This window comes from Pecten maximus, chromosome 10, assembly GCF_902652985.1.
Source record: "Pecten maximus chromosome 10, xPecMax1.1, whole genome shotgun sequence".
Taxonomy (NCBI): Eukaryota; Metazoa; Mollusca; class Bivalvia; order Pectinida; family Pectinidae; genus Pecten; species Pecten maximus.
In genome coordinates this window covers 33,662,127-33,685,325 of record NC_047024.1, presented here as the reverse complement: position 1 = coordinate 33,685,325, position 23,199 = coordinate 33,662,127, and the positions used below count along the sequence as shown (strand labels likewise).

The window sequence follows — 23,199 nt, the reverse complement described above, 5'->3', positions numbered from 1 at the left end:
TAGGAGCTTTTGCTATACCCCTGGACCTTTTGTTAAGGAGTGAGAGTTATTTTGATGAAAAAAGATGACTGCATCAGCCAAACATACACAAACACATGTACACATGTTATAACATTTATTTACTAATCTATATGATAATATGGTTTTGATTTCTATGTACAAGGAAACAAAGCTTTGAGGAAGTATTTCTGAGGACTTTTAATATGTGTACTTATGTTGTAGTATACATGCTGCATAACACAATAGCTTTCTATTTCCTGTTAAACAATATAACTGGAAGTATGAGTAAGATAGGATCGATCCCGGAGAGTGCTTTAACTTAATTACTGAGAAAATAAACATTCTATTGACTGCAATAGCATTAGTTTATAATGCACACTTTTTATATACCAATATCTTTTTTGACTGAACATTAGTCCAGTTGCTAGTCGAATACAAGAAGTAATTTTTCCCAGTTTGATACAGAATGCAGAAAAAAAACATAACTAATGAGTCAAGCTAGCTTTTGATTAAGATAAAATTTCATAATGTAATATATATGGTCATAACTCCCTCCTGTATTGTCAGTCCTCATTTCACCTTTACTGCTGTGATAATTTAAAGCTTCTAATAAACTAATCTGTGTTGTAGGGTAAAGGCATTGTTGACAGAGGCTCAGAACTTGACGCCCGGTGATGAGCACCCATTACCTTGGTACCCTCCAGTATGTGTGCCACTGGAGGAGATCCCAGAGGGCAGTTCAAAGAGTTACGACCACATAAAATCTGTCAGCAGAGAAGAACGTACCAGGATGCCACTGAAAATGGCTGACAAGTCTATCCGCCAGGTGAAAAAGATCATTTATTTTCTTACTTGAATTTGAAATATTCGTTGACATGTTTTATTCAGTAGAAGTAGAGAAGCAAGTCTTTAGGAACATGTCATACCATTATGAAGCAAAGGTGGTTGGAATTCAGCAATAAGTCAATTGATCAAAGGTTAAGGTCACTGGGTCAAAGGTCAGGGTATCTTTTCACTAATAAACCTTTGATTATGGCATTACAAAGAAAAAGAGTGGTTGGAAGTAATGAGTCAACTGACTTACGGTCCAGTTAAAGGTCAAGGTAACTCGGTTCAAAGGTTAATTGTCAATGTAATTTTTCACTGATGAACATTTTGTCATGACACTATGGAGAAATGTTTGCTTGGATTAAACAAGATATTAACTGATTTAAGATCAAGGTCACTGGGTCAATGTTAATGGCCATTTGGTTCCTAAGGTCAAGAGAAAATGTGATTTCTGACTCTCACACAGCCCTGGATTAGATAAAACAAATAAAACTTCACAAATGAGTATCATACCAGTATATAGAGGTGGAAAGAAACAAGAGTCACATCATAGTACATGTATAATGTATATATATTGCTTTCTAGCTACTTGCAATAGCTTTTGATGTCCAAATATCAATTTTCAAACTGAACTGTAGCAATATGGTTAAATGGCTTCTGTGGGGGTATATAGCCCTTGCTGACCTGTCATTATTCTAGTTTGCTTTTAATTTTCTTTGGAACCAGAACCCTAAAAATACAGGGTACTGAGAGGCATATCCCAAAATGGAGAAAATATTTGTAATAATTACTGAAATAGCCAGGTGAGAGATACAGGCCCCATGGGCCTTTTGTTGGATGTATTTTAGTCCACTATCATTAGATGGTAGGCTTTTTAAATCACCCTTTGTCTGTGGTCTATTGTCTCTTGGTAAACAATCCTTGCTATCGTTATTTCTTGAGTAGCACTGAAAGGATATTTCTGAAATTTGATATGTAAGTGCCCCTTGGTCCCTCATTGTGCCCAATTTTAAGTCAAGAAAAGTAAATGGCCAACAGGTGGCCATCTTGGAATTTGAAGTTTGCTATTTCGAATCATGGAAAGTAACTTGATATGTAGGTTCAATTTGCTTCCGAATTATTAACTGAGGATAAAAAAGAGGAAAGATGAGAAAAGTAGAGAAACATGTATGTTACATAGAACCAAATAGTTCATTAAATGGTGGGTTTCCCTGGGATATCTTGTTTGCTTCATGATCAGTTATTCTCATTAATCTTCTTGATGTTCAAAGTGTGTTTGTGTGTTATAGACACTGTTAAACCATGTGAATGAGGGAGTGGTAACAGAGGAGGAAGTCGGCCAGAGGATACTCACTGCTCTCAAAAAGGTACGTTCTCAGTCTCTTAGAGAGTTTGATTTGTTCTATAGGCCTGGTGTAAAAGATACTTAGATCTTTCTTAAGAAAATATTTTTGCAATATCATGTAGGCAGCCTTTAAGTACTTTGGGAGAGCAATTTAATATGTCTGTTTCCTTAATCCTCTTTTCTTGTACAAACAATGTGGCATGTAACCTGAAAATGGTCAAAGTAACCAAAACTGTGTCTTGTCATCAGAATTATTAAGTCTGTATTTGTTTCAGAATGTTGGTCCCAAATGGATATTATATAACCTGGCAGGGATGTACTGGCGTATCATAGGTAACAACTACCATGGTATCGAGTGTATCCGACGATCTCTCGTCTATGTTCCTGACAAATACAAGGATGTACCTCTTGTCAACCTTGCCAATATCCTCTACCGGTGGGGACGCTACGATGATGCTGTAAAAGTCATGCGGGATGCTCTCAATATCAGCGACATTGAAGTAGGTCAAGGTCGTGAAAGAATTATATATGGCAAATATGATTCAAAGCGAATCGCTTAAAAAAATATGACAAGGAATTTTAGGACTGATATTATAATAGTACTGTTTGGATTTAGTATTCAGATATATTTGGTAGTCTATAGTGTTTAGGTGACTCTTTGATGAAATTATTTTAACGTAATTACGTAAGCACTTGATTTCTGCCAGAAAATGCTTCAAAAAGAAAGCTATTATTAAAATAATGATAATATGATGTTTATTGTCCCATTAGGATCAGTATTTTATGAATTTTTTCCAGCCTGCATCCCATTTTTTCTTCGGCAATGTGTTGTGGGCGTCAAAGAATTATACTGGAGCTGTGAAGCATTATCAGATCTCGCTGGAGATTCTCCCTGACAACCCTGAGGTGGTCAGTACCTTGCGTGCCATCAAGTGTTTCCAGCGGTACCACCAGGCTACACAATCTGTGGCTCCACAGGAAACAGCACCACCAGTTCCCACCGCCAACTGTCAGCCCCGGCCAGCTGCTATGGGAAAGGGAAAAGAGACAGAGAGCAGAGTTATTTGCAAAAGGGTAAGTGACTTGGCACATTGCAGCTTAGGAAATATTGTAAAAACACAGAAAATGTTATTTATCCTGTAAAAGGGAAATACAATTTAAAGATAAGGCATGCTAAACTACTAGTGGTGTAACGATTCACCGATACATCAATGTATTGGATCACAGAGTGGTGCATTGATGTATTGTCTATCCTTGATTTGTATTGCGATACTTGAACATTTGTAGTTATCTCCCTTTACCAACGTTAACTTACGTTTTGTAGTAAGCCACAATGCTGACAACACCGTTCCAGCAGCTTATAAAGCTGCCTGTTGGATTTCTTTCAAATCAATCAGTTAAATTCAAGAACATTTTGTTGGAAACGGACAAAATATATGTTTTTTTTAACAAATGTAGACAAACACTCAAATGTTCCGTGAATATCACAAACAAAACATGACTACTGTACGATGGAATACCAGATATCTGATAGGTCATCAGCTTCTCAAATATTGTGATATGTACCGTATTGTGACCCCTGTATCACAGTTTGATTAATTCCAACATAGTCTGTGTAACCAACAACTGTAATCTTTAAACATTTCCCAACACAAATCTTACATATTGTTTCCATGCGTACTTGGACTGTTAAGTTGTTATGTGCAACAATAATGATGTTGGGTGTCCGTAGCAGCCTCAACTCCATGACCTATGTAATGGAGGATATTCCGACATGTTTCTCTTAATGAGAGGAGCAATTCTGTTTATATGTAGAGCCAGCAGTTTCATGTTACATATCAGAATGATTAAAGACTGAATACCTGTGCTGGTATCAGTTAGTGAGAGTATGTCTGTACTGTAGACATATGCTTTTAGATTTGGTTGTACATGTACTGATACCCTAGCATGTTCAATACAGGAGAATGGCGAGGAGAAGTGTGTGATCGAGACGCGGAGTCGCAGTAAGTCTGGGGAGTGTAATGGTCACTGTACTCAGACCTGCACCGTCACTCCCATCAAACTGGACAGTTGTGCTGGGGACATCCATTCATCAGAACTACCTGCTTGTAAGTTTCTTATCATACAGCAGGATTTGACTAATCATACAGGGGGATGTGTTATCTCTTATATATTGTACAGGGAATAAGTCAGCTTTTACATATCATACAGGGTTTGTGGAAGCTATTATATATTGTACAGGGAATAAGTCAGCGTTTACATATCATACAGGGTTTGTGTAAGCTATTATATATAATTGTACTGTAAAAGAGAATAGCCTGTAGAAACTGATTGTTTAGTGATAATTTCACACAAATATTAAAGTTTAATAAACACAGTTTATTTTGTGTTCCTAAGCAATAAAATTTTCTCCTTACATAGCAATCAGTCATCATTTTGTGTGGTGTGAGTGTTGATGTCATTTGTAGTATTTTTCTTCAAAATTAAATCAGACACATTTTAATACCAGTGCTTTAACTTTAAAACCATTAATAGACAGAAACAGTTGGAAAAAGAACTTGGATTGATAAAGTATTATATAATAGACAGAAACTATTGGAAAAAGAACCTGGATTGATATAAAAGTATTATATAATAGACAAAAACTTTTGGAAAAAGAACCTGGATTGATAAAGTATTATATAATAGACAGAAACTTTTGGAAAAAGAACCTGGATTGATATAAAAGTATTATATAATAGACAGAAACTTTTGGAAAAAGAACCTGGATTGATAAAGTATTATATAATAGACAGAAAACTTTTGGAAAAAGAACCTGGATTGATAAAGTATTATATAATAGACAGAAACTATTGGAAAAAGAACCTGGATTGATATAAAAGTATTATATAATAGACAGAAACTGTTGGAAAAAGAACCTGGATTGATAAAGTATTATATAATAGACAGAAACTGTTGGAAAAAGAACCTGGATTGATATAAAGTATTATATAATAGACAGAAACTGTTGGAAAAAGAACCTGGATTGATAAAGTATTATATAATAGACAGAAAACTTTTGGAAAAAGAACCTGGATTGATAAAGTATTATATAATAGACAGAAACTGTTGGAAAAAGAACCTGGATTGATAAAGTATTATAATATAATAGACAGAAACTGTTGGAAAAAGAACCTGGATTGATAAAGTATTATATAATAGACAGAAACTGTTGGAAAAAGAACCTGGATTGATAAAGTATTATATAATAGACAGAAAACTGTTGGAAAAAGAACCTGGATTGATAAAGTATTATAATATAATAGACAGAAACTGTTGGAAAAAGAACCTGGATTGATAAAGTATTATAATATAATAGACAGAAACTGTTGGAAAAAGAACCTGGATTGATAAAGTATTATAATATAATAGACAGAAACTGTTGGAAAAAGAACTTGGATTGATAAAGTATTATATAATAGACAGAAAACTTTTGGAAAAAGAACCTGGATTGATAAAGTATTATAATATAATAGACAGAAACTGTTGGAAAAAGAACCTGGATTGATAAAGTATTATAATATAATAGACAGAAACTGTTGGAAAAAGAACCTGGATTGATAAAGTATTATAATATAATAGACAGAAACTGTTGGAAAAAAGAACCTGGATTGATAAAGTATTATAATATAATAGACAGAAACTGTTGGAAAAAGAACCTGGATTGATAAAGTATTATAATATAATAGACAGAAAACTTTGGAAAAAGAACCTGGATTGATAAAGTATTATAATATAATAGACAGAAACTTTTGGAAAAAGAACCTGGATTGATAAAGTATTATATATAATAGACAGAAACTGTTGGAAAAAGAACCTGGATTGATAAAGTATTATATAATAGACAGAAACTTTTGGAAAAAGAACCTGGATTGATAAAGTATTATATAATAGACAGAAACTTTTGGAAAAAGAACCTGGATTGATAAAGTATTATATAATAGACAGAAACTGTTGGAAAAAGAACCTGGATTGATAAAGTATTATATAATAGACAGAAACTGTTGGAAAAAGAACCTGGATTGATAAAGTATTATAATATAATAGACAGAAACTGTTGGAAAAAGAACCTGGATTGATAAAGTATTATATAATAGACAGAAACTGTTGGAAAAAGAACCTGGATTGATAAAGTATTATATAATAGACAGAAACTGTTGGAAAAAGAACCTGGATTGATAAAGTATTATAATATAATAGACAGAAACTGTTGGAAAAAGAACCTGGATTGATAAAGTATTATAATATAATAGACAGAAACTGTTGGAAAAAGAACCTGGATTGATAAAGTATTATATAATAGACAGAAACTTTTGGAAAAAGAACCTGGATTGATAAAGTATTATTTATTTGTTTTTTCAACAGTGAATGGAGATGGAGGACAATGTCCATCTGCTAAGACCCAGGTGTCTAACGGAGGGCCAGATGAACCTACATGTGAGTACATATATCTGTAGGTGGAGAAAAGACACACTGTTGCAGTAGTTTATTTCACTAGTGATCTCTGACCAAACCCTAGGGGACTTCACTACAGTTTTAGTAAACCTCCTAGCCGTCAAGCAGGTATATAGGACTGAATAATTAGTCTAACATTTTCTTAACTTAATTTCTGAAAAGCTGGTGTGAAGCCCAGCATCACAGATCTTACTCTGCATTATTGCTTTCAGCGTTGATTGTTAACCCAAGTTGGACTTCTACTCTGAAATGCAATATCATAATTGGTAAAATTCTTGAAAAATTGTTATTCTCAAGTTCCAGAAGATTATGTGTCATGCTATTTCTCTAGTAGATGACCTGTTTAAAGTGCTACAACCTTTCCTACTATAAATATCCTTGACCTGCTTTTAAGGTCATACTAGTCAAATGTTTAAAAACTTATATAGCATAGCATTAGCTGAAAAATCATATATTCTTAATGTTGATGTGAGCAATACATGCCTTCTGGGACTCTTGTTATGTTAATTTGTTCAAGTTTACTTCCAAAATCATTTTAAAAATAATTATGAGAAAAAAATCTGAAAGTTATGTCATACTAATGGTATTCTGATTGGGAGTTACTCTACATGTTACAGTTGGTAGTGACTTCAGCACCAAGTTGGACGAGATCAGCGAGTACTATCTGACCAAAGGTGTTTGTCAGGGTGAGGAGTGTAGCCAGCTCCGAGTCCAGGTAGGTCAGGACACACAAATCTGTCGCAATATCGATACAATGGTAACCGCATGGATAATGGCTTATAATATTAGCACTGCATATCATCATTGTTGATGGGGAGGAAACTGTAGTAAAGTTACCTATCTGCTAAGGTTAATATATCTTATAATAATTATCAAAGATATTTGTGCCATGTTTCAAAGTTAACAAGGAAAATAAGCTGCATTTTTCATAGTAGAGCCTTAAAGAAAGACACTGCTCCCCTTATGTTATTATAGGAATATGAATGGAGATGATATATATTTAGCCTTTCGTAATGACCTACAGATCTGAAATTGATAATGAATAAAGCCAGGTATAGGGAGACATTGGTATATATCAACATGACGCAGATTTTCAAGGACTCAACAATTCAAAATGGGATATTTTTATTTTGACAAAATTTATTGTATTATATAATAGTATATTTGGTACACTAAAATGATCTACATACTTAAACTATAGCAACAAAATAGATTAGTTTCTTTGCATCAGTTCAGTGTCTCTAATTTTTCATGATTATAACTAACAGTATTACACTGTATTTTCAATAAAATCAAAGTTTAAGCACATTTTATTTATTAGTCTCTAATGGTGATACCGGAGGGACTAGATTTCCTCTCCGTCTGTCTTGTACGTATGTACATAACGCTTAAGTTTTCAGTGTACTAGAGGCTTCATTCATAGCAGGATTTTTATCAAACTATCTTGGACAAGTTCGAGATTCAGGGTTTTTAGGTCAAGGTCAAGGTCACTTACTTTTTTTAGCGGGGACAGGTGGAGGATATATATTTAGCAACACTCAGTATGCTTGTTGTATAATTATACAGTGTCATTATTATCATGATACAATGTATTTACAGTACATTATATACAGTATACTTTATACAGTGAATTTAATGTAGAGACAGAATAGACTAGACAGCATTTTGTATCCCTGCATGTTCTGCATGTGTAATGAGGTGGCAGTACTGTGGAAACTGATATTTTTAGACATGAAAATTAGTTTTAACCAGAGCAAACATCAAGGTTTTTGATGCTTAATTATTATAATCCAGTCGTGCATATAAAGTTATTTACAATGTACCCATCATGCTAAGTTAGACAGTTGTTTTTTTTCAAACTTTTATTTATTTTTTTTACTTTTAGAAGCTAGCATTCTTTCAGTTTTTATGTAAAAACAATTTGATTAAGTTTTTCAATTATTTAGCATATTAACTGAAAAGTAAATTTCAAAACAGTCAGATAAGAACTATGTACAAAACAGTCAGATAAGAACTATGTACACAATATTACTTTTATAACTAAAACAAAGATAGCAATAAGTTATTATGTTTTTCTATGAAATTTATTATAAGGAATGACGAGAATTTTCGTGTTGATTTATGTCATATACCTACATAAACATTTTGTGAATAACTGGGGAAAAATCTGTTCTTTCCTTTTATAAGATTATATGAAGCAATGTTCTTACAAAATTGATGTATTTTGCACACACAAAAAATGAAATTTGTTTGATTGTAAAAGTAAACAGAGATGTGACAAGGTGGTTCTGACTTTTTACCTGTAGAATTGTGTTTACCTGTCGATGTATTTGATTCACCTGTGAGATATTGTCTTGACAGTGTGATAATCCATAAAGGATCATTGTTGTCAAGTTTCCTGCTACGTATTTCTCAAGTGAGTGGTGAACCAAGCTATGTTATTAATTTTCCCGTGCAGATTGGTTTGTTTTTTTATGTTTTAATCTTCATTTAACATTAAAACTTGTCCTAGTTGAAAACTAAAGCACTTGATTTTTTTTGTTTGATGCTTAATGTGGTAAATTAGTATTAGAATGTAGGAACGTACAAAAAAACTCGGGTACAGAAAAAAGAACATCTCCTAACTATCAGATGTTAGAGAATATTGAAAGGTGATATGAAAAAGAAAGTGTAAAATTAATATAATTAACATTTTTTTAGGACTCATGATTTTTTATAAACATTTATGAATTTTATTTTGCCTTTGATAGATAAACAAATTTAAAATGTGAATCAGATCGATTTAACAGTTGGTAAGAGTAATACTGCAATCACAACATCTCAGAGTTAATTTCCGAGAGTTGCCAGAAATTTCCCCCAGATGTTGCGATTGAGTAATGCTGATGTAATATCTAGGGGAGATAACTCTGAACAAAAAGATGTATTATATCATTTTTTTGTTAAACATTTGTTGTAGTTAAAACTGTCCTAAACTAGCTAGATTTCTTTCATTGTATAGTAAGCCTTTTTATTTAAAAAAAAAGATTATTACTAACTTACGCTGCTTTTTATCTAAAAAGAAAAGTTTAGAACAATGAATAAAAATTACTAAGATGCAAAAAATATTGAATTATGATTCCCAAGTTGTAAGAACAATTAAAAAATTAAAAAGGAACTCGGTCTTAACTTTGATAAAGGACTTGTGTTATCATAGGATTTTAACTTATTATTATATAATTTATATGGTTTGTCTGACTCCTTCAACTTATTTTTGGAAAAGAGTATTCAGATATATTATCTGCACTTAATTAGTCTAGTTTGGGGATAGATTTTTTGTGTGTTATTGGTATTTCGTTGTCTTGAGAGATTTCACTTGGTGTGAAGTGATCTTTTACTAACTAACACTGACTTAGCTTGTTGTTGACTGCTGTGTATAATTGTGACTTGTCTAGACACTAGCTATACTATCACTGTACCCAGACTACACACAAAATCCCATACCTAGGGCACTACAAGGATTTGCTTATCCTCCTCATAACCTCCCTCCAAAACCCAGGTTTACTGAAATATATGCGTGTCTAATTATGAAGTTTGAACTATGCTACTCTCTTGATGGTTAAGGGATTTTTGAAGAGCATTTTTCTGAAGAATGATAGATGGAAACCTGCAAGTCTATAAAATTCTGCTGAGGAGTTAAAAAGGTGCAGTGAGACTTAAGCAAACGCTAGTACTCTCATAAAATGTTGTCAAGTTTTTGTTCATATAACATTTCTCCTGCTTTTAGTATCACAAGAGTGATTTAGAAAAAGGAAACATTAGAAATTTTTCATGTGAACATTTTTTTAGAATTTTATCCATTTTAGGAGTATGAATGTAAGAGATTCCCCCAATGCATGTGGTTTTAAGGTCCTAGCTATTATGGATGTTGTTGGTGTTGTTTCTGGCATTGTAATGCTAAAGAATGCTGTTTATGAACAAAAGACAAAGAGAATTTTAAGAAATTAATTTAATTTTTATGCATCAGTATTGTATTGGGCTGAGGGGCTATAACAGCTGTGATACTTTACTAAACTTCAGTTAAACCAGGTTAAAAAGCAATAATGTTTAGCATATGAGGAGAAGTGCTGACCAAGTCCATGTGACAGAAGGGAGCAAGCTTAAGAAGAAATAATAGGGACTTACATACAATGCAGTACAGCTTATTGGGTCACTGATTGTTAACAACATAAACCAAGATTGGTTAGTTCATGGTCAGTATTATTTGGACCAGATGGAATATCTGGACATCCTCAAAACTAGCTGGCCTACACAGGCCCGCCTCCTGTGTGCTCTTCAGTCGCTGTTATAAGTACATGACAGTAAGTGTAATGGTACAGTGATGTATGACTGACACACTTATATACAGAAGGGACATGTCTCTTGCAGTGTATGTTACCTACGAAGACACATTCCGGTTTGATCGCTCAAGTTGTCTCACCTCCAAAACTTTTCATTCGCCCAGTATCACTGCCTAAAACACAGTGCATGGTCATGGTTTAACGGTTTTTGGTTTTCTTTGTGATGGTACAGGATCCTGTGTAGGGCAGTTATTGTTATTACCAAGTTCCTGATGGTGCAGGATCCTGTGTAGGCCAGGGCAGTCAGTGTTATTCTCATTATTTTGACAGTGTTAGTCTGCTATCTGGTATTTTTAACAATTGTGATGAATTGGGCCCTATATGGGTAAGTTCATGTTATTCCCAGTACTGTGATGATACAAGGTCCTGTGTGGGTAAGTCCATGTTATTCCCATCATTATGATACAAGGTCCTGTGTGGGTAAGTCCATGTTATTCCCATCATTATGATACAAGAACCTGTGTGGGTTATATTATGTCGATATTTCCAGCTCTGTCATGATACAAATTAAAGCCCTGTGTTGGTTAATCAATTCAATATTCCCAGCATTGTGATGATACAAGGCCCTGTGTAGGTAGTCAATGTCAATATTCCCAGCATTGTGATGATACAAGGCCCTGTGTAGGTTAGTTAATACAATATTCCCAGCATTGTGATGATACAAGGCCCTGTGTGGGTTATATTATGTCGATATTTCCAGCTCTGTCATGATACAAATTATAGCCCTGTGTAGGTTAGTCAATGTCAATATTCCCAGCATTGTGATGATACAAGGCCCTGTGTGCTTTTCAGTCACTGTTATAAGTACATGACAGTAAGTGTAATGGTACAGTGATGTATGACTCTGACACACTTATATACAGAAGGGACATGTCTCTTGCAGTGTATGTTACCTACGAAGACACATTCCGGTTTGATCGCTCAAGTTGTCTCACCTCCAAAACTTTTCATTCGCCCAGTATCACTGCCTAAAACACAGTGCATGGTAATGGTATAATAATTATTTGGTTTTCTCCTCACTCTTACTGATCTCTTCAGATTTTGTTTTTGCAATCATTTCTCTCTTTTCTTAAATGTATAAACTTATTTTTTATAGTTTTGTGTTAATAAACATTGTAAAAGTGTGCTGTGTCAGCTTGCAGACCAAGCTTTGGCAATTTTATGCTCAATTCAACTTAGTTTATGTAAATATGAAATAAAATTTTATTTCAAATTATAGTATTTCGCTACAGATACTTTAAGTATTCTGCGCATTTTCAAAAACATGGTGATTTAATTGATTTTTCTTCAAATGGTTTAACTTGTTCCAGATGTATATTTTCATTTTTTTTTTTTTCAATTTTAAAACAATAAGTTTTCTTTTTAATATGTTTTAATTTGATAATGTTTGTCTTAAGTGAATTTTGAATTTTCAGTTATGATTATACTACCTTTTGTCCTGATTACAATTTCAGTCTAGCATTAAAAATTCACCTACAAAATGTACTTGTGTTTGTTAGTACTGTACAAATGACTCAGAACAGCATCATACTTGATTTCATTTAATTTGAATTTTTGATGCAGGTTCTGGTTTACTTTCGAAAAATTGTATTTTTTTGTCCTGAATTTTGTTATAGGAAACTATGTTCTTAGTACAGTAGATTAGTTTTATAAACTTATTATGTTTAAAAAAACTCTGCTATATAGATATGTAAAGGCATGTAAATTTAAAGCTATTGTTAAATAAGTCGGGTATCTTAACAATGCAGTGTAAAATGATATATCAATCTAAAGTTTGTGAGTTTTCAATCACAAATCGACTTGGGATGAAATTATGTTCACACAAATTGATTTAGGATGAAATTATGTTCACTAAAAGATTAAAATTGACAAATTATAGATGATCAAGCCAGTTAGGTTAACAGTACTCTCCCCTCCCTGTTGTTGTAGCTAGATCACAGGGACTTGTAATACTCTCTGTAAATGTTGACTGTGAAGTCAAGGTTACAGTACTCTCCCCTCCCTGTTGTTGTAGCTAGATCACAGGGATTTGTAATACTTTATGTAAATGTTGACTGTGAAGTCAAGGCAACAGTACTCTCCCCTCCCTGTTGTTGTAGCTAGATCACAGGGATTTGTAATACTTTATGTAAATGTTGACTGTGAAGTCAAGGCAACAGTACACTCCCCTCCCTGTTGTTGTAGCTAGATCACAGGGATTTGTAATACTTTATGTAAATGTTGACTGTGAAGTCAAGGCAACAGTACACTCCCCTCCCTGTTGTTGTAGCTAGATCACAGGGACTTGTAATACTCTCTGTAAATGATGACTGTGAAGTCAAGGTAACAGTACTCTCCCCTCCCTGTTGTTATAGCTTGAGGTCACAGGGACTTGTAATACTATCCGTAAATGTTGTCTGTGAAGTCAAGGTAACAGTACACACCCCTCCCTGTTGTTATAGCTTGAGGTCACAGGGACTTGTAATACTCTCTGTAAATGTTGTCTGTGAAGTCAAGGCAAGAGTACTCTCCCCTACCTGTTGTTATAGCTTGAGGTCACAGGGACTTGTGAAACCATTTTTATCCCATCACTACAGATCTGAATCTCTCACTTTACGTTCCCTATCAGTATACTTGATATGCATGAATAAGAAATAGAGAATACATGGTCAGTGTCTTAAAATATAAGCTGTATTTTGGCGAGGGTAAAGAGAGCCACTTTTGTCTTTCTGTCCCGAGCCAAAAATACAGCTTATATTTTAAGACACTGACCATGTATTCTATTTATCCTGCAACAGTCATCAAAAACAATCATTTTGAAGTGAAACTGTATCAACAATAATCCAAATATGTTCGTCTTTTAAATGTTGTTTCACTGGGAAGTAGGCTAGTCAAGTTGACACAGGTGTTAAAGATTCCATAATACAGCTGTTTTCTGTCACTGCCGTATACAGCAAAGGGTGTATTCCGACAATGCGGTGGCAGTTGCAGGATAAAGTGTAATATAGAGTTCAGTTATTATAATAATGCTTAAATAATAATAAAATGAGGTTTTCCCTTTAAAAGATACAATATTGTAATGGTTATATAACAAAAAATGAGATTTTCCCTTGAAAACTAAACCTGTATAAAGTGATAGTTTTAGTCAAAGTCATTTTCATATTGATGATGGTACAGGACCATGTCATTTATTACAAGTCCCTGTGTACATTAAGTCATTTGTCCCTGTGTACATTAAGTTATTTGTCACAAGTCCCTGTGTACATTAAGTCATTTGTCCCTGTGTACATTAAGTTATTTGTCACAAGTCCCTGTGTACATTAAGTCATTTATTACACGTCCCTGTGTACATAAAGTTATTTACTACACGCCCCTGTGTACATTAAGTTATTTGTCACAAGTCCCTGTGTACATTAAGTCATTTATTACACGCCCCTGTGTACATTAAGTTATTTGTCACAAGTCCCTGTGTACATTAAGTCATTTGTCCCTGTGTACATTAAGTTATTTGTCACAAGTCCCTGTGTACATTAAGCTATTTACTACACGCCCCTGTGTACATTAAGTTATTTATTACACGCCCCTGTGTACATTAAGTTATTTATTACACGCCCCTGTGTACATTAAGTCATTTATTACACGCCCTTGTGTACATTAAGTCATTTATTACAAGTCCCTGTGTACATTTAGTCATTTATTACAAGTCCCTGTGTACATTAAGTCATTTATTACAAGTCCCTGTGTACATTAAGTCATTTATTACAAGTCCCTTTGTACATTAAGTTATTTATTACACGCCCCTGTGTACATTAAGTCATTTATTACAAGTCCCTGTGTACATTTAGTCATTTATTACAAGTCCCTGTGTACATTAAGTCATTTATTACAAGTCCCTGTGTACATTAAGTTATTTATTACACGCCCCTGTGTACATTAAGTCATTTATTACAAGTCCCTGTGTACATTAAGTTATTTATTACATGCCCCTGTGTACATTAAGTCATTTATTACAAGTCCCTGTGTACATTAAGTCATTTATTACAAGTCCCTGTGTACATTTAGTCATTTATTACACGCCCCTGTGTACATTAAGTCATTTATTACCTAATTAGCTTAAGTCCCTGTGTACATTACTGTTGGATATCTGTGTGTGTTATAGTACACCAGTAGTACATCTGTGTTGTTTGAAATCTTTCCTGATTTGTACGATTGGAGTTTATATCCATGCTTATAATTTACAACACATCATTTATTTCTGTTTCCTTGGTTTGATTATGTAGATATGTATTTATTTCTGTTTCCTTGGTTGGATTATGTAGATATGTATTTATTTCTATTTTCTTGGTTGGATTATATTGATATTTAGCATGTAAGATATATAAACATTTGCATGCAGAAGTATGGTGTTATAAATTACAACCATCTGACATAAATATCATTCCAACACACAAATTTAGGAATGGATCTGATATATTGAAGTGTACATATAACACCTCGTCATTGTGTGCTGAGTTCCCAGATCTTCAATGACTAGACAGTATGTCACATTACACTGTCACATCCATGTTTCCAAGGTCAAGGTCAAGGTCAGGGTCATCAGACTTCCCATTACAGGAATAGCACTAACTGTAGTAATGTTATTATATTATCCTAAAATGACTAGATAAAATTTCATGACTCATGATCAAGTGTGTAGAAGTGATTAGTAAGGAAATAACAGTAAATAAAACATAATTTTTACTGTCAGTTATTATTATGATAACATTGTACTATTGTGTCATTGTATATTACTAGATATCACCTCATTGAGACAGCACACATAGATCATGTGACTTTATTTAACCCCTAATGGTAAATCTCAAGGGGGGGGGGGGGGGGGTGACTTTTTTTCAAGGAGGTTTCATCTCTGTCCATTTTGAACATCATGTTAATGCCAAAAGTTGTCATCGCTTTAGCTGTTTCATTCCTTGAAAGATTCTTATTAAACTTCTCACAATGATAAAAGATTATGATATCTCGGACAAATTTGAGCTTCAAGGATTTTGGATCAAGGTTTCTGTTACTATTTTATCGGGGCTGGTTGTATTGCTTTAGGAATACTCGGTATGCTTGTTATCTCTAGTAGTGTTTATAAACAGTAGTCTGTTTATTTGTTTGGAATATTTTCTTAATTAGTTCTTTTGTTTTTTGGGGGGATTTTTTTGAAATTTTTCTACACATCGTTTTAGCCATCTTGCTCAAAGGGCAAGTGGGTCATTCCCTGGTGCATCGTCCTTAGTCGTCCCACTGTCAGTCCTCAACTTTTTCATTTAAATAACTTCCTCTCAATAACCAGATTAGGCCATGGTAAAGGGCTATTAAAATATGGTGCAGAAAAACATGTTTCTTCAAATGCAAATAAATGACCTAAAGCTATAATGACAGCAGCAGGGATGGAAAGTGTAAAAATCTTAAAATATCTTCTCTTTAATAGCCAAAAGGCCCATTAGATAACATCTTCTCTGTAATAACCAATAGGCCCATTAGATAACATCTTCTCTGTAATAACCAATAGGCCCATTAGATAACATCTTCTCTGTAATAACATCTTCTCTGTAATAACATCTTCTCTGTAATAACCAATAGGCCCATTAGATAACATCTTCTCTGTAAAAACCAATAGGCCCATTAGATAACATCTTCTCTGTAATAACATCTTCTCTGCAATAACCAATAGGCCCATTAGATAACATCTTCTCTGTAATAACATCTTCTCTGTAATAACATCTTCTCTGTAATAACCAATAGGCCCATTAGATAACATCTTCTCTGTAATAACATCTTCTCTGTAATAACATCTTCTCTGCAATAACCAATAGGCCCATTAGATAACATCTTCTCTGTAATAACATCTTCTCTGTAATAACATCTTCTCTGTAATAACCAATAGGCCCATTAGATAACATCTTCTCTGTAATAACATCTTCTCTGCAATAACCAATAGGCCCATTAGATAACATCTTCTCTGTAATAACATCTTCTCTGTAATAACATCTTCTCTGTAATAACCAATAGGCCCATTAGATAACATCTTCTCTGTAATAACATCTTCTCTGTAATAACCAATAGGCCCATTAGATAACATCTTCTCTGTAATAACATCTTCTCTGTAATAACCAATAGGCCCATTAGATAACATCTTCTCTGTAATAACATCTTCTCTGTAAAAACCAAAAGGCCCATTAGATAACATCTTCTCTGTAATAACCGATAGGCCCATTAGATAACATCTTCTCTGTAATAACCAATAGGCCCATTAGATAACATCTTCTCTGTAATAACATCTTCTCTGTAATAACATCTTCTCTGTAATAACCAATAGGCCCATTAGATAACATCTTCTCTGTAATAACATCTTCTCTGTAATAACATCTTCTCTGTAATAACCAAAAGGCCCATTAGATAACATCTTCTCTGTAATAACATCTTCTCTGTAATAACATCTTCACTGTAATAACCAATAGGCCCATTAGATAACATCTTCTCTGTAATAACATCTTCTCTGAAATAACCAAAAGGCCCATTAGATAATATCTTCCCTGTAATAACCAGTAGGCCCATTAGATAACATCTTCCCTGTAATAACCAAAAGGCCAATTTTGCCCATGTAAGAAGGGGTATTAATTTTGGATGCACATCACTGTCCTTAAATCTTTAAAATTCGCATTCAATTTGAATCATATAATTTAGCATTAGTTAGGTGAGCAATACAGGCCCATTGAACCACTTGTGATGATTTGCATTTGGTATGCTTGACATTTGATCACAGGTTAAGAAAGCATTGGAACAAATTGTCTAGTGCTATCTTGATTTTGTCACAATTAAGGGTCTTTCATACATGTACAAGTGTAACACATTGTGATAAATAGAATCATGATGAAACCATTCAAATCTCTGAATGTTGATGTAGATGTCATCAATTCATTGCTGTCATATATCTATTTGAAAAACAAATCACAAGAAGTGACAAAAATATAAACTGATGATCCTAAATCATTTTTACCAGCTATATATGTTGTTGAAATGTTCCAAGGGAGACTACTCTAAAATAAATCATGTACTGTGAATAAAGGATACCTTCATTGAAAATATATTCAGGATGTTACAATATTGGCCTCCTAATTGCTTCATTATAAGGTGTAACTGACACGTAATTGTATATTGTTGTTCCTTATGCTCTCTTTCTGTTACAATGTTTATTGTGTTTGTGATTTGATAAGTATAAAAAAATATTTCATGGAGTGAAACTTTAGAAAAATAAAACATTTAAAATTATTGCATGATGAATATTCTTTCTTAAATACAGCATCTTGCATGGTTCATATACAGATGATTATATAAAAGTCCTTGAATTTCAGTCATTGACTAGAAAAGTCTAGGATTTCATTGCAATTAATATTATCAATGTTTTAAATTTATGTCTAGTATTGAATTAAACTATTATAATAGATGTTTATGTTTTCCTAAAATGTCCTAACAAAGTTGTGAGCTACAGCGCATTATTCCTTTCTTTTCTGTTATTACATGCAAGTGATTATGTCAACAACTGTACAAAATTGGAACCTCTAATGTGATCATGTACAGTACATGTATATCAAACTTTGTATGTTATGTACATGTAACTATCAAAATTTCACCGAAAGTCAATTTTTGTTCCAGGAAATTCTTGGAAAAATCCTTTGAATTAATAACAAGAAGTACTGGAATTTGATGACACAAAGTCTGCACAAACCATGTCTTTATAAATTATCAACTGAAATATCTATTTTGCGAGAGAAAAAAAAAAGAAAAAGAAAAAATTTATTTTGTGGGAAAAAAAATGAAATTAAACAATTATCGTGATCAATATATCAGGACTTGTATTACTATTATAAAACTATGAGCAATAAGATATTCCAGTGAAAATAGATAAAGATTTTATTTCTTTTGTTTTCAGGAAGGAGGACAGAAACCACATATAAAGTTGGATTTTATTAATGGAGTTTTACACCAGAAGCTTATCTTTGTCTCATCCCCTAATGAACTACATGTAGAACCTGATGAATGTGTGATATTTAATGATGGTTCCAAGTCCAGTGGATGTAACCAGGCCGAGTATCGCGCCTATGTAAGTACAATTTATATATATACAGACACCATGGGGGTGATGGATAAGGATGCATAATTACTGAATTCTGTGGCTTTTCATTTGGCAATACAGTAAAACACGGTTATAACGAATCCCAGGGGACCAACTGAATCAGTTCGTTATATTGATAGTTCGTATTACGTGTATTGCTAATTTTATTGTTTTTTTCTTTTAAATTTCGCTGTATGAAAATTTTAAAATAAAAATACAAGCAAGTACAAATTAAAAGCGATGCAATTATTTTAAATCAATTATAACTTTCTGTCGAAGCTTTTCGCGTGAGGCAAGTGTGTACAAAGTACTAAAAGCATCTGACGTATCATTTTGAGACTCCAGAAAACGGCCTGTCTCATGTAAATAATCACTCGCCGTAGCTCCACTGATTACAGAATGTTCCTCCTCTATTTTCTCCTCGTCTTCACTGTCCATAACATTCATAACGTCTTTTACAACATCTCCATCAGTCATCTCTGTAGTATTACTGACGAAATCGGTCGCGGTGACCTTTACCCCAGAAGCCTCGTTTTCACTAACTTTCAGTCGCTTGATGATAAAGCCATTGCGACACATGCATGTTCTGTGTACACATTAAGACATCTAAGAATGGATTAACAACTCGACATTATAAACATCGATAAAACAACTCACTTTATTCAGAAGTCACCGATTCAATAGCCGTACAAATATGTATACCCTGAAATGTGCCCTTGGGCGCCTTTCGGTGATATGGTTGTGATCACCGGGGCATGACTTTCCGACTTCGGATGATGGATTCGTACTATAATGTTAAAATAACACGGAATTTCAGCCGACAGGACCGCTAAATTGGTTAGTTATAGACAATATTTCGCTATGTGAAATTCGCAATATACTTATAGAATGACAGCAGTAAGAGGGAGAATAGCTGGGGAATCGGAATCAGTTCACAATATCCATAAAATCGCTATAAGCGTGTTCGTACTAAACGTGTTTTACTGCATTGTAGTTTATTACCAAAGTGAGAAACCAATCTGAGACCGACATAATCTTTGTGTGGTTGTGGTGTTAGACTGGTAGAGCTTGTCTGATATACAGTATATATGTAGAAAAAATCTAGCCCCATTGCTTAGTTCTGTTACCTATGCATACTCAGGCATTGAAATTGATAGGTATTAAAAAGGGGGAGGGGGAGGGCTTGAATAACTAATGTGATGAATATTTTAACAGCAAAAGTTAAAAATGATATAATGAAGCCAGATGGTACACTATTTTTTATAAAATATAAATTTTCCAAATAGGCATATTTTAAGATATTCTATCAAGTGGACCTGTAATCTTGAAATCATTTCTCCACCCTCCTTCACACTACTTTGTAGCAGAATTAGTCAGAGACTGAACATGTCATAACAAAATTGTACCTATATCTCTGAAAAGTATAACCAATTAAATAAACAGAACTCTTTTGATCTAAAATAATTTCAATGCTTACTTTTTACCTCCATTTCCTTGTTAGATAATTACTTATCGAGCTAATGCAGAACATAAGTGATTAATTTCAATCATGAAAAAACAAAATTAAACTAATAAAAGTAAGTGTATATTTCTAAAATTGATTTGACTTTTTATTGTTATAATCAAATGATAATTATAGATCTTATTTCTATAGAATAAAAAAATAAATAAATTAAAAATATCTGTTTCAAATGAGTGTACCTTTAGTTAGTAATCTTAAAGGGATTTCACCTATTTAATCTTTATGAATATTGGTACTGATTTCCACCACAAACAAAATACATGTACACCTCTTCGATAGTAAAATGTTTAATGATCACCTACATTGATATACATTTTGTTCATCTTTTATTGTATCAAAAAATACATCTTACTTTCCTGTTTTAGTTATTTAACTACCATTGATATCCATAATTATGTTTCGTTATCTTTGATTTTATCAGAATATACAATTTTCCTATTTTTAATGATTTTACCATGGCCAGTGTTATGCTGGATTTGTACTAGGCCACAATGTCTACGATCTCCATGATTTCAGTGAAGCACGGTGGTCGTTGTATCAAATCATAGCAATCTTGAAGGAACTAAGTATAATCATGACGATAATAAGGATATTGTTACAAAAGTTTTGCCTGTGAAAAATTTTGCCACACTTATCCTGATTTGATGTCAAATCTTAGATAGCATGATAGAATCTGATAATCGTAAAAGAGCATAGTAGTAATTTATTGGACCTTAACATGAACTGCAACAGACCTTGCAATAACACTCCATGGTAAAGGGATCCTGAACTTTGAAACGCAATTTCTTCAGATTTCATGACAATCCCAATAATGTATACAAGGTATATTTTAAAGGGTGAAGGTCATGCTAGAAAATTAGGAGACAAGTTCTGTAATAAATAGACAAAAAAAAAACTGACAGGACAGCATGAAGATTGAAACGTAAACAAAAACTTGACAAACATGATGGCGTATCGTGGTTTCGTAAGAAAACTGTATTGAACATAATGAAAATCATGACAAACCTTTAATTGGATCATGTTGGTTTTGTCATCAAATGCATTATAAGTTAACAGATTGTAGGGATTATAGGAAAGCAATCAAAAAGGAAATTCCATGCAATAAATATATAGTGGAGCTCCACGCTTTATTTGAATCTTGGATATCGTAGAAATCGCGGTCAAGTGTCAACCCAGCTTTACTGTTTTCACATTATAAACACTGTAGGCAACTCTGCTGGAATATGATGATTTCTTCATCTCCTGAGGTAACCCATGTACTCTATATACAGTCATATACCTATATTAACAACGGGAAGGCTGGCGTCCATCCCTGATAGTTCATATTAACCACTGGACAACCAACCTGCTGATGACCATCTGTATACAGCCTGTATCAATGTTCTACAGCCTGTATCTGTGTTTTACAGCCTGTTTCAATGTTTTGCCTGTACTGGAATGTCAATTAACCAGTTCTCAAATGATATAGTGTAGTACTATTATACATTCTGTCTCTTCAGTGAAGTCTATTTCTGATATAAAAAAAAAACTTTATTAATTTCTTAATTTCTTATCTGTTAAATGTATACCTACATGTATGAGGCTATATATATATTTCTAACTTGTTAAATATCTCAATTTTAAATGCATCTTGCTATGTTCAGAGAGCTTTGTATGATCTTGGCATGACCACAGTCGTGATAATCTCAAGGTGACTATAATGTCATGTCAAATTTATATCATTCTGCTGACTTTTTTTGTAAATCAAATGTTTATGTAATGGTCTTCTAAATGACTGATATGCAAAATTTGATTCTTGCTGATTTTGTCACAGAAAAAATAGCACACCTTTTCTCATTGAAGTGGAATTGATGCTAATCGTGTTATGTTTTTAGTAAAAGGCCTATCTTAATAAGGAATTAATTATGTTTTAAGGTTACTTGGTATCGTTAGGTATAGATAAACTATTTCTGTTCTCTGTATGATAATATCACAGGTATTTACGTTATCCTCATTTCATTCTCGATTGCAGCGTCCACATTACTGAGGAATCATCATGTGGTATCATCCAATCATATTAGTCGTACTATACCTACTAATGGCCTTATATTAGAACTGATTTGATTGGTTCATGTTGTTGTTGTCATGCTTTTAACACTTTTTACAATTACAATTCCAAATTTTCTACTTTTATTTTTTACATTATTGATTTGAAGATTTTGCATATAACCACTCTGTTTTACACATATTCTACAACTGCTCATTGTTTACATGTATTGTGTACACATTTAGTGTTAATGCTTGTAGTGTCATCTGGTCACTGATGTTGTTCTGTTGATGATTAAAAGTTGGTGGATTAATTACTGATTGCAGTGTTTACTGATTCTTCACACAGGCTGAGCAAGGGAAATCCCAAGTTCTATTAATAGATAACCAGGAAAAGGCTGAGCAAGGGAAATCCCAAGTTCTAATAATAGATAACCTAGGGTAATATCTAGTATTCCTATATATAATTGAT

General features: G+C 33.4%; 1 protein-coding gene across 1 annotated transcript in view; it reads left to right on the top strand.

The window, feature by feature from the left end:
- LOC117336396 (tetratricopeptide repeat protein 17-like) overlaps window positions 1-23,199 on the top strand; it is a 46,150-nt gene that overhangs the window by 9,140 nt on the left and 13,811 nt on the right. The window contains exons 12-19 of the mRNA XM_033896900.1: window positions 631-826; window positions 2,118-2,195; window positions 2,449-2,673; window positions 2,972-3,247; window positions 4,134-4,281; window positions 6,578-6,649; window positions 7,285-7,382; window positions 18,998-19,168. Coding sequence (XP_033752791.1) covers window positions 631-826; window positions 2,118-2,195; window positions 2,449-2,673; window positions 2,972-3,247; window positions 4,134-4,281; window positions 6,578-6,649; window positions 7,285-7,382; window positions 18,998-19,168 — 1,264 coding nt within the window. The remainder of the gene's footprint in view (window positions 1-630; window positions 827-2,117; window positions 2,196-2,448; window positions 2,674-2,971; window positions 3,248-4,133; window positions 4,282-6,577; window positions 6,650-7,284; window positions 7,383-18,997; window positions 19,169-23,199) is intronic.